This window comes from Tiliqua scincoides, chromosome 3, assembly GCF_035046505.1.
Source record: "Tiliqua scincoides isolate rTilSci1 chromosome 3, rTilSci1.hap2, whole genome shotgun sequence".
NCBI classification, from domain to species: domain Eukaryota; kingdom Metazoa; phylum Chordata; class Lepidosauria; order Squamata; family Scincidae; genus Tiliqua; species Tiliqua scincoides.
Genome location: NC_089823.1, coordinates 80,429,220 through 80,441,186, shown reverse-complemented (window position 1 = coordinate 80,441,186; position 11,967 = coordinate 80,429,220). Strand labels below are relative to the sequence as shown.

The 11,967-nt window shown below is 47.8% G+C and overlaps 1 protein-coding gene and 1 pseudogene across 1 annotated transcript in view; one reads left to right on the top strand and one right to left on the bottom strand.

Annotated features, from left to right (window-relative positions):
• Positions 1-4,634: 4,634 nt before the first annotated feature.
• EGFL6 (EGF like domain multiple 6) overlaps positions 4,635-11,967 on the top strand; it is a 47,425-nt gene continuing 40,092 nt past the window's right edge. Inside the window, exons 1-2 of the mRNA XM_066621316.1 lie at positions 4,635-4,717; positions 11,519-11,730. Of these exons, the coding sequence (XP_066477413.1) occupies positions 4,635-4,717; positions 11,519-11,730 (295 nt within the window). The remainder of the gene's footprint in view (positions 4,718-11,518; positions 11,731-11,967) is intronic.
• LOC136646283 (5S ribosomal RNA) lies at positions 5,083-5,202 on the bottom strand (annotated as a pseudogene).

The window sequence follows — 11,967 nt, the reverse complement described above, 5'->3', positions numbered from 1 at the left end:
GGCAAACCGGGAAGTTCTTTTACAGCCCACTTCAAGGGTCACTGATACACCACAGAGACATTTTGGGTCCAGAGTGACTGGTAAATCTAAAATAGGACAAAGCTATGGCAGTATAGACACGTTAATGCTCAGCGATGCTTGAAAGTTTGTGCCCCCTGCCCAGACAACAGTGAATGCTTTGAAGCTGGAGTGTTGCAAAGTGTTAGCTCAGTGGTTTGATGAACCACTGCTTCTCTCCAACAATTCATGTTTTGTCAGGGCTCAGCGTATTTGGCAATGAAACACACGCAGACATGCACACAAATTCTGGCTGTGCCAGAGGTTCAGTTCAATGACAAGCATGAACATTTAATCACAATGCCATCTGACACATGAATTGTTGTCAATAGTAATTCTTGTCCTTTGCTGAACTGTAAAATTGATACACAGAAGTTAATTTGATTGCATGAAGCATTAACAAATAATTCACCACTAATTAAGTGTTAAATGGATGGATCTTGCATGTGATGCTGTTAGGTGTGTGTGAAGACTCCAGGTCCATTGTTCTTGTACGAATCAATTCTTCAAATGTCACATCATTATTAGGGAAATGATTTAAAAATAAATAATTGGTTATTTTCACAACTCAGGGGGGGGGATGTGGAAACAGAAGTGTGTGCTATTTTGCAAAAATGGTCTTTGCAATTCACTTTGCCTTTGAAAAAGATGCATTTGATATGTGATTTGCCATCACAACTCATTTGTCCTTTGGAACTGTTCAATAACCATTTCATATGACTCCTGAATCTAAAAGCAACATTTGCACTTGCTAATTCTGTTCCTTTAATCTCATGAGATGTGTTTAAAATGTAGTTAACAAATGGGTGTACAATGCTTATTGTTTGAACATGCTGCTGTATCCAGGATAAGTATGCAAAGTATGACTTAAATGCAAAGTCATAAAGTGTGTTGGTTGAGATAACGTGTCAGAGGGATTTGTTATTTTGCTGTCGTTAATGAAAAGAAGGAAGTCACATAACGTATAGGAAGTCGCATAATGTACAGATTCAATCTATCAGTCATGGAGCTGAGGCATTGTGCATTCTTTATTGAGGAAAAATGAAATTCTTGGAATAAACTGCATCATTAGTAATGACTAGTTACACTGTACTGGAGCAGAAGGATTTAGGAATCAGAACTGTGAACAGAAAGGAAGGCAAATGCAACAATTTTGTAAGTCTAAGGGCCCAATCCTATCCAACTTTCCGGCAATGATGCGGCCACGCCAATGGGGCCTCACTATATCCTGAGGTGGGGGGGACAATCATGGAAGCCTCCTCAAAGTAAGGGAATATTCACTCCCTTACATGGGGCTGCATTGTGGCTGCATCAGCACTGGAAAGAGCCTTCCCATGCACACTGGTGGGTTTTACTGAGGCAGGTAAGTTGGTGGGAGAGGTGGGACGGATTGGGGGGAGGGTGGAATCGGGTTGGACAGGATGGAATGGGAAGGTGATGGGGGCCTAATCCTGTTCTAAGCCTTGGATGCCTAATCCTATTCTTCCCTAGCTGCTGATGCAACAGTGCCAAAATTACTACTACTGCATCCTGCAGGGAGGCACTTATAGAGGTCTCCTCTGGGTAAAGGAACGTTAATTCCCTTACTTGGGGGGTAAACCTCCAAAGGGTGGAGTGATCTTCTTGAACCTATGCTAATTAAATTCCTGGCTCAGGTCTGCATGGGCCCATGCTGGGGTCCGGGGATTAGGATTCAATGGCCCCCACTGCCGCCGGCGAAGGAGTTATGGAGAGGCGTAGCGAGGACCTTTAAGTGGCCCAAACTGGCCCAACAGGCCTGGGAGACTATTGTCTCTGGGAAGGAGCCGGCAGAAGGTATGAAGGGACCCAAGAGGACGAGTAATGTAGGACAACGGAGGGGAGGAGACAATAGGTGGGAGGTGCCGTGGTCTATGGTAAGATTGATAAATCTGTATGTCCTTTTTGCGCTGGGCATCCAAAGGGGCAAAGAAATAAAGGAGAAAATGTCCACCAACATGCAGGGATGGGTCCGCTTTGTGGTCTCCAGAGTATACGGTGTTGCGGCTTACGAAAGGGTGAGAACCGGTAGATACAGGTGGAAAAAATGGTGGGAGTGGTTAGATGGGGTGAATCCACCTATAACGTGATGTATCTGTGTTCTAGTTAAACAGTTGATGTAATGTGACTGTAGTTGAAAAGGTAAAATGTGATTCCTTTCCTTTGTATTATTTATTGTAGTATGAAACTACATACTAGTTTCTTACATACTGTGCATTGCATCCTGTGAAAGGGGGACAGTCACAGAAGCCTCCTGAAGGTAGGGGAACATTTGTTTCCTTACCTGGGGATTGCATTGTAGCTGCATCAGCACTGGACAGTTGGCTAGGATTGGGCTGAGAGGTGGTTATTTCAGCTATGGGGGTAAGCCAGGCTCTTGCTGTACCCGCTATTTGCATCTCCAGACACTCATCCTTTCCCTACTTGCAGACCACGTGCAAGCTAGTTATGGGGTGCAGTGGTGTCACTAGAATTTGCGTCACCCAGTGCGGGAGGCCTGCACGTAACCCCATGCAATGGGCGGGGTAATGCCCCAGGTGGTGGGTATGGTGATGTACCATCGCCCTGACCCCCACTGGTTTATTGGCTGTACCTTTTGTTAGAACACAGATATTTCAATGTGGTTTGTGTCATTGCATTCTGCATGAAATTATGCATTGATTGATATATAACATGATGGTATTGTTCCTCCAAATTCCGATTTTAGTGATTTTGAAAACTTGTAGAGTCACACACGCGCGTGCACACACGCGCGCACACACACACACATATCCCTGTGTCAACTTACTAACAACTTATTGCAGCAGTTCTCAAACTTTTAGCACCCGGACACACTTTTTAGAATGACAATCTGTCCAGGACCCATTGGAAGTGATGTCATGGCCAGAAGTGACATCATCAAGCAAATTAAAATAAATAATTATAAATAATTAAATTAAAATAAAAGAAATAATTAAATGAGGGGGAGCCAGTCCTGTTCCACCAAGTGAATCTACTCCGAAGTAAGTCCTAATGTGGTCAATGGGGCTTACTCTCAGGAAAGTGTGGGTAGGATTGCAGCCTGTGAGCCCAAGCCTATGCATGTCTACTCTGAAGTAAGTCCCATAGTGGTCAATGGACCTTACTCTGTAGCCTGCCTGCAATACCCCCCCCCCCAAAAAGAATCAGTGAGATTTCCAGCTCCCCCAGTGCCCAGTTTAAAGTTCTTCTGTTTCAGGCAGATCAAGATGAAGACCCTCCTGGCTTTGCAAGTGCAAAACAGAAAACTTTCCCCTTACCAGCTGAAGCCTCTTTTTTGTCCTTTTTAGTGGGGGGGGGGGGGGGGAGGCTGCCTTCTGGAGTATCTCCAGCTCCATCGGATCGGGACCATTCCAGTGTCCTCACTTTCCCCTTTGCCTGACCTGACCAGCAGCCAAGGGCACGTCTGCCTACTCACGAGTAAACGCGACGTGAGGCTGCTTGCTTTCCATAGGGCTCAATAGACTGCAGCTGGGAGAGAGGGACCTCCTTCTCCCTTTTGTGTTTTTGGGGGCTGCATTCATTGGATCAGGACCTTTCTGACGTCCTTGGAGTCCTCTCAGCTGCCCTTTCCGATGGACTACTCGCGAGTAAACGCGGCCTCGTGGCTTCCTTTCCCGCTCAGGCTCAGACTGGCAGCTGGGAGGGATGGGACCTTCTCCGGTGTTTTTGGGAGGCTGCATTCATTGGATTGGGGCCACTCTGGTGTCGTTGGAGTCCTCTCAGCCTGCCCTTTCCGAAGGACTATGGTAAGTATGCCTACTCATGAGTAAACGCGCGCTACGGCTCATTTCACTTTCTATAGGGCTCCATTCATTTTTTTCTTCCGGGCTTTTGGCCATAACTCTTGAAGGAAAGGAGCGATTTCAATTCTGTTTTTTGCACTGCACCCCGCTGGCCATTCCGCATCCAACGGTGTATGGCATGACGCGGTAGCTCCTAAAGCCGCGAAGTTAGCACGTCACCTTCCCCAGGGCGTCCCCCCCGCGCGTCACCCGGTACGGCCCGCACCCCCCTAGCGACGCCAGTGATGGGGTGGTGTGCTTACATTGCACGACCTGCTCGCTTGCCTGGTGGCCTCTGCTGCTGCTGCCGGAGGGTCAGCAAGCCCCGTCGGTGTTATTATTTTGTCTGGTTGCCAGCAAGCGCAGGTTCCAAAGAAATAAATAGAAAGCCCTCCGTGCGTTCCACGTCTTCTTGGCAGAACGCGGTGGGGGGGATCGGGGCGGGTCTCCCATGCAGATTCCTGGCCCGCCCCCAGCCCAGGCGTGTAGAGACCCCCAAGTGGCAGGAGAAGCGCAGGCAGCAGCGCAGAGTGTGCTTCTAGCCGTCGGGGCTCCGGCAGCGGAGATCTGGGGCTCTGCGCTTGGCTACGCTGCTGGTGCTTGGAGTTTGGAAGAGGGGGAGGACACGAGCAGCGGTGGGGGCGGCAGGACAGAACCCCCCCCCCCACTCCCCGCCACCCCAGCCGAGCGGTTGCAGAGACAAGCGCCTCCTGCCTGCTCAGGTTCGCCTTCCAGGTTGCAAAGCTCGGCTCCGGCATGGTGCCCGTCGCTTGGAGCGCTTTCCTCGCCTTGTCCTGGCTGCCCTTGGCTGGAGTCGGTGCATTTGCAGACGCAGCCAGGTGAGTCGCCCAAAGGGGAGCGGGTGGCGCCCCAGCTCACTTGGAATCGCAATGCCTCTCTTCCCCCCCCCCATCCCCTTCTGGGTTCCTTCGGATCGGGTTGCTCGGAGGGGCTTCGCTGACCGCGGGTTTGTGACTCGAACCGTGCTTTACGCGCATCTCTTTCGCGACTCCGCTGCCGAACGTGTGAGCCGCCTCCGCTGGTGAGCTGCTTCGATTGAAGTGACAGCACATGAGATGTTCAAGCTCTCTGTAGAGGGAGGGTCTCTGGTGGCTTTTTCACGCTTGCAAGCCCTCTCTTGATGCCATGCTGCTCCAGTGGGGAACATGGTTGGCAACCTTCAGTCTCGAAAGACTATGGTAGAAGCCTACAGCACCCGGTATTCCCAGGTGGTCTCCCATCCAAGTACTAACCAGGCCTGACCCTGCTTAGCTTCCGAGATCAGACGAGATCGGGCATGTGCAGGGTAACAGTTGCTGCAGTGGGGAACAAGCATGTTGTGAACTCCCCCTCCCCATTTAAGTTGGGGTTTAACTTGAGCCAGGGCTCATCTCCACTAACTAGTTATGTTATGGTACATGGTATGGTAGCTACAGTTGAAAGAGGACACAGGACTCTTTATTCAGGTTTCAGAAACCTCTGTAGGTGGGATGTGGGAGCTAGAGTGATTGGTTGCAAGAACAGGGATATAGCATGTATGATGGAAATCTGGTGCTCAAGAAAGAACCTGTGGGGATCAGCTATGCCACAATTCAAACACTATAGGAAAAGATAGGGAGGGGCTTATTGGGGTGTTGAAGGTCTGTATGGCAAAGAGATAAAACCTAACGACCCAGAAAACTTATGTAGGCTAGACTCTTCCACAGAACCGTTGCCTGTGGAAATTTCAGACCAGTGGCAGACCTGCTTTTGAATGAACGGAGCAAATCCCTCGGGGTGTGGGGCTGGGGAGGTCCACTATTGTCCAGAGCCAAATACTAATCTGGTGCTGGGACAGTTATTGCCCTCCTGATCAAAATGCTGAGAGTGATCTTGACTTGGAGAAAGAAATCAGGAGGCAACCAGAGAAGAATGTGTTGTAGTCATGGGTAACTTCAGCAGTCCTCACGTAAATTCATGTTCAGGCCATGACGAAGAGATAGATAGGCTAATTACTGTGTTCTAGAATAGGTGATCTTGGAACTAATCAGAAGGGGGAGGAGGACTGTAGATTTAATTCTGTGTGGCATCCAGGACCCAGATGTAAGCACTGATTAATAAGCACAGATGTAAGCACAGGGAATAATGAACTTAATTCTATGCAGTCAACATATACTGTGGAATGCAGAAGTTTCTAAGGAAGTCTAGCACAGACTTCAAAAGAAGGAACTTCTCAAAAATGATGAGACTACTATGGGATTGTTGAAAGGGTTTAATTTTTCCAGAGTGCATAGAGGTGATTTTCAATCACAATAACAGAAACTCAACTAGACTACGTAGGACTAAATCAGAAAAGTCCGCCATGTCCAGGAATAGTCCAATAAAGCACACAAGTGGAGTCCAGGAAGCTATGAAAGGCAAGGAGAACTTCAGACTGAAATCTTGCCCAGATGAGGAGAATAAAAAGGAACGTGAACTCTGACAGAAGAACTGTAAGCTGACAAGAAGGGATGCAGTAACAGAAAATGAGGAGCATATGGCTAAAAGCATCAAGGCAAACAATAAACATGTTTTTAAATACATCAAAAGCAGGAAATGTGCCAGGGAGGCGGTTGGACTGAGAGATAATAAGGGAATAAAGTTAGACCATTAGATTATGAGTGGATAAAAAAGGGAAGGTTTAAGAGGGTGTGGAGATTGCAGGGAAGCTGAATGGATTATTTGCATGCGTCTTAAACTGCAGAAGATCTAGGGCAGATATCTATATTTAAATTGACCTTCTCTGGGAGGGAAATGGAAGAACTGAATCAAATAGAAGTGACAAGGGATGAGATTCTAGAGCTGAGGTGTCAAACTCATTTCATACAGTGTGCCAAATAGCATTCATGATGCCTGCTGAGGACTGGAAGTGATGTCATCAAGCAGGAAGTGATGGCATTAAGCAGGTCATTAGGTTTGTGGAGCATGTTTTATATAGCATAATTTGCTGGAATAGCATAGTGTAGACCAGGGGTGTCCAAAGTTTTTGGCAGGAGGGCCACATCATCTCTCTGACACTGTGTTGGGGGCCAGGAAAAAAAAGAATTAATTTACATTTAAAATTTGAATAAATTTACATACATTTACATAAATGAATGTTAAAGATGAACTTATATGAATGGATGAAGGTCTTGCAATAGCTCAAGGCCTATAAAAGGCCTTGCACAAAGCAAGGCCTGCCTTTCCTTTCTTGCCACTACTGCATCACAGATGTGAAACAGCAAGCAGTGGAGGGAGCCCTCATCCCACAGCTCACGTGAGAGGTCAAACAGTCGCCCGCATGCTGAGATCAGTTGCGTCGGGCCAGTGTGGGCTCCAGCAAATCTCTGGAGGGCCAGAGGCTCATTGGAGACTGGGGGTTTCCTGAGGGCCGCATTGGGAGTCCTGGAAGGCCGCAAGTGGCCTTAGGGCCGGGGTTTGGGCACCCCTGGTGTAACTGATATAATTTTTTTGGTATTTTCATACATCTTATTTTTACCATTTTTTTCTTTATTTCTTTTTTGTTTGTTTTGTTTGTGCTTGTGTAATGTTGTTTCAATGTATTTTTTTCTCCCTTTTCATTAAAAAAGTCCCTCACCAAAGGTTTGTGAGTAAATTCACAAAACAATCTTATGCTTGTTTGCTCATAAATAAGTTCTGCTGTAGTCAGTTGGTCTTATTACCAGGAAATTGGGCATCGGATTGCAGCCTTAGGTGTGGAATAATAGGTGTGGAATAAGAGGTTTTTATGGTTTGATAACTGGTTAAAGAAAAGGAAACCAAGAGTAGGAATAAATGAGTGATTTCAAATGGAGGGAAGAAAGATATGGGGTTCCTCAAGGTTCTGTACCAGGACCACTGCATGTTAATCACCTGAGAGCCCAATCCTGAGCTGCCTGGGGTGCTCAGGCTTGGCGGCACCGAGAAGGGCTGCCACCGGACACTGGCATCACTAGGGGGGTGCTGGGGTGCGGGCTGCACCAGGTGACACGCCAGCGGGGGGCATGCTCTGGGGGGTGATGCGCTAACTTTGTGGCTTTAGGAGCTACTGCATCATGCCATACATCATTGGATGTAGAATGGCCAGCAGAGTGCAGCGCATAAAACAGAATTGAAATAGCTCCTTTAATTCAAATGTTATGGCCCAAAACCAGAAAGAAAAAATGAGTGGAGCCCTATGGAAAGTGAACGTGAGCCGTAGCGCATGTTTACTTGCGAGTAGGCATACTTGCTATAGTCCGTGGGAAAAGGCAGGCTGAGAGGACTCCAAGGACGTCGGAATGGTCCTGATCCAATGAATGCAGCCCCCAAAAACACCAAAGGGGGAAGGAGGTCCCTCTCTCCCTCCCTCCCAGCTGCAGTCAATTGAGCCCTATGGAAAGCAAGCAGCCTCACTTTGCGTTTACTCATGAGTAGGCAGATGTGCCTTGGCTGCTGGTCAGGCCAGGCAAAGGGGAAAGTGAGGACACTGGAATGGTCCCGATCCGATGGAGCTGGAGATACTCCAGAAGGCAGCCTTCCCTCCACTAAAAAGGACAAAAAAGAGGCTTCAGCTGGTAAGGGGAAAGTTTTCTGTTTTGCACTTGCAAAGCCAGGAGGGTCTTCATCTTGATCTGCCTGAAACAGAAGAACTTTAAACTGGGCACTGGGGGAGCTGGAAATCTCACTGATTCTTTTTTTGGGGGGGGTGGGGGGGTTTATTGCAGGCAGGCTACAGAGTAAGGTCCATTGACCACTATGGGACTTACTTCAGAGTAGACATGCATAGGATTGAGCTCACAGGCTGCAATCCTACCCACACTTTCCTGAGAGTAAGCCCCATTGACCACATTAGGACTTACATCAGAGTAGATTCACTTGGTGGAACAGGACTGGCTCCCCCTTATTTAATTATTATTTTTATTTAATTTGGAAGAACAATACCATCATGTTATATATCAATCAATGCGTAATTTCATGCAGCATGCAATGACACAAACCACATTGAAATATCTGTGTTCTAACAAAAGGTACAGCAATAAACCAGTGGGGGCAGGGCGATGGTGCATCACCACGCTCACCACCTGCGGCGTTGCCCCGCCCACTGCATGGGGTGACGCACATGCCTCCCCCACTGGGTGACGTGAATGCTAGTGACACCACTGCCACCGGATCCTGTGCCTCCCGAGCTACCATGGGAGGTGCCTCAGAAGAAGGGGACTTTCGTCCCCTTCCCCCGAGTAAGGTAAGCAGGCCCGCAATGGGGCTACTCAGTTTACCACCGACCAAAAGGTTGGTGGTAAGGTTAAGGCACTCATGTAGGGTGCGCAGCCCTACACTAGCGCCTTGGATCCTGTGGAGTAGAGCTCCGGGGGCCCGCCTCCCTCCCTCCCTCCCCCCAGCATGCCTCCAGCCCACCCCCTCCCTGCATCACACCTCCCCGTCATGCCTCTTCCCTGCCCTCTGCCTCCTGCCGGTCTCCCTCCTCCTCTCCATCCCCACCCCCGCTTGCCGTGCCACTACTTGGCGGTCTGGGAGACCGCCGAGCCGTGGAAGCTGGGCGACTGCCCTGCGCTAGCCCAGCACCAGCCAGCGCTGGGCTAGCATGGGTGGGAGCCTGGCGGTGAGCCTTGCAAACATGCCTTACGGCACGTTTGCGACAGTGCTCGGCAGCATGGAGCCATGCCACCGAGCACAGGATTTGGCTCTGAGTTGGGAATACATATGAGTTGGCCAAGTTTGTAGATGACAGCAAATTACTCAAGGTGATTAAAATCAGAGTGTATTGCAAAGAACTTCAAAAGGATCTCTACAGTTTCGGTAAATGGGCAACCAAATAGCATATGCCATTCAGTGTCAGCAAGTATGAAGTTATGCAGATTGGGGCAAAAAGTCCCAACCATATATACACTGATGGGATCTGACCCATCAGTAATGAACAAGGAAATCATAATGGAGTCATTGTGGATAGCGTAGTGAGAATGTTGACCCAGTGTGCAGTACCAGTGAAGAATGGAAATTCCATGCTAGGAGTTATTAGGAAATGGATCAAAACTAATTGCCCAAGTCCATTCCCCACCATTGGCTCTGATGCAGTCACACTGTTGGAGTGTGTGCTGCATCCAATGGTGGTAGTGGTGGTGGGATGATCAGACAGCCAGTAAGTGGTTAGTAAAAATATTTTTTGCTTACCCCCTGGGAGGCTGCATAAGTGTCTTTGGGTCTCCTCAACCCTACACTAGCCATTTTACTGGCTTAAGTTTGAGGAGAGAAAAGGGACAGGGCAGCTTGGGAAATTGGGCATAGGATTTGGGGCTGATATAAATATATCCATGTAAAGCCAGAACTATTTGTTGCCAACAAAGTTTTGTTTTTAGTTTAGAAGGAAAATCAACCATCTACGGAGAGGGGGAGAGTATGCCCATGCTCTTGGCAAGGGTGGATCCTCAGTGCAAGGCTTGGCCCCAGGTGCTGACTCAGGTGCCAATCTGGCAATAAACAGAGCTCCAGTAGTGATCTCAGTACTGACTCAGCAGAAGAAGGGCCAGTTGTGTCAGAAGGTCCAGAAGCATAGGTGGCAGAGGAACTGGATCAGGATCCTGAAACTGAGCCCAAGTCCAGCAGTCAAGGACCTCCTGGTAGAGAACTGGATGCTGCCAAGGAGTCAGCATTCATAACACCAAGGACCTTCAGTTTTCTTGAGCACAGGCAGCATATCCAAGCAAGAGATAATGTAGAGATGAAGAAATAGCAGCGTCTTGATCAGAGGGCTAGAACTTTAAGACTCTCCATTCTACAGTAAGGGAATGTGCACCAAAGGGAGTGTATAAGGGCCCAGTTACCACCAAGTCCTTTTGGAATAAATTGTCTTCCATCTGGGAGTGGGACCTGTCCAGGGTACTGAAGATCTTCTGGCCTCCCTTGTTTCTTTTGATGGCTTTGAACCTTGATGAGAACCAACAATCTTGTTCCCCACTCCAGACCGTTGGTTGACTCTTAGGGTTGTCTTCTAAGGAACCAAGATGAAGTTAGGAGCAACTGTGCATGTTTTGGAAAGTGAGGTCACTGACAACAGCAACGTTGTGTGGCAATGGGCAAAATCCCTAGTCATGCCAAGGAGTGTTTCTCCTTGTAGTATCCTCCATTCCAGCTTACAACATGTTCTCTAGACCTGTTCTTCTAGATTTTATTGTCTACTGAATTATTTTTGTTCTTGAGTTGGTTTTATTTGTTAATTAGAGGTCACCCTGAGTGATGTAAAGACCCAAATGGTTTTTAGAAAATAATGCGTTAGAACAGTGATTTTCAACCTTTTTTGTCTCACAGACAAGTGGCAAGGCACTGGGATGGTCAAGGCACACCATCAGTTTTTGTTTTTTTTAAATTGACAAGACACACTGTGCTGCCATTGGGGAGCTCACATCACCCAATGGCCCTACTAATAAAAGACCCTCTCCCAAATTCCACATCACACCTGGGGACCATTCACAGCACACCAATGTACCACAGCACAGTGGTTGTAAATAGAAGATTGATAAAATGCTCTTGTCAATAAGGTAATGTACTGTGGATGTTCCTTGTAATTAAAGTGATTCAGGAAAGTTTTACTTCCATTGCTTTCTTGCCTATTGAATTGTTGCATAACGTTATGTCTGTGTTGCCAGCCTGTCTAGTGAGCGAGTAAGACATTTGGTCATTGTGGTTGACCTGCAAAGGGTTCTGTTAATTCCGCTGCTACACTTATTGTTCTATTTTATGTGCAGCTCAAGAAGCCAGATACAACTTTTAACTGTGAATCATCCTGGAGTCTGCCGCTATGGAACTAAGCTTGACTGCTGCTATGGCTGGAAAAGGTCTATCAAAGACCGCTGTGAAGGTAACTGTAACAACATTTTATTCTATGGAAATACAATCAAAATTTTGAATCAGTTTGACCCCTGATGGGCCTGCCAGAGATTGCTTAGAGGCAAGCATGTGCATACAGTGCAACCTGCTATGAGAGAAGATTTAGGGCCCAATCCTATACTGGGGTAATGCCGGCAGCCGCTGTGCTGCTCCAGCAACCGCTGTTGCAAAAGTGCCGTAAGTTCTGTACTGGTGGTAAGTTTAAGTC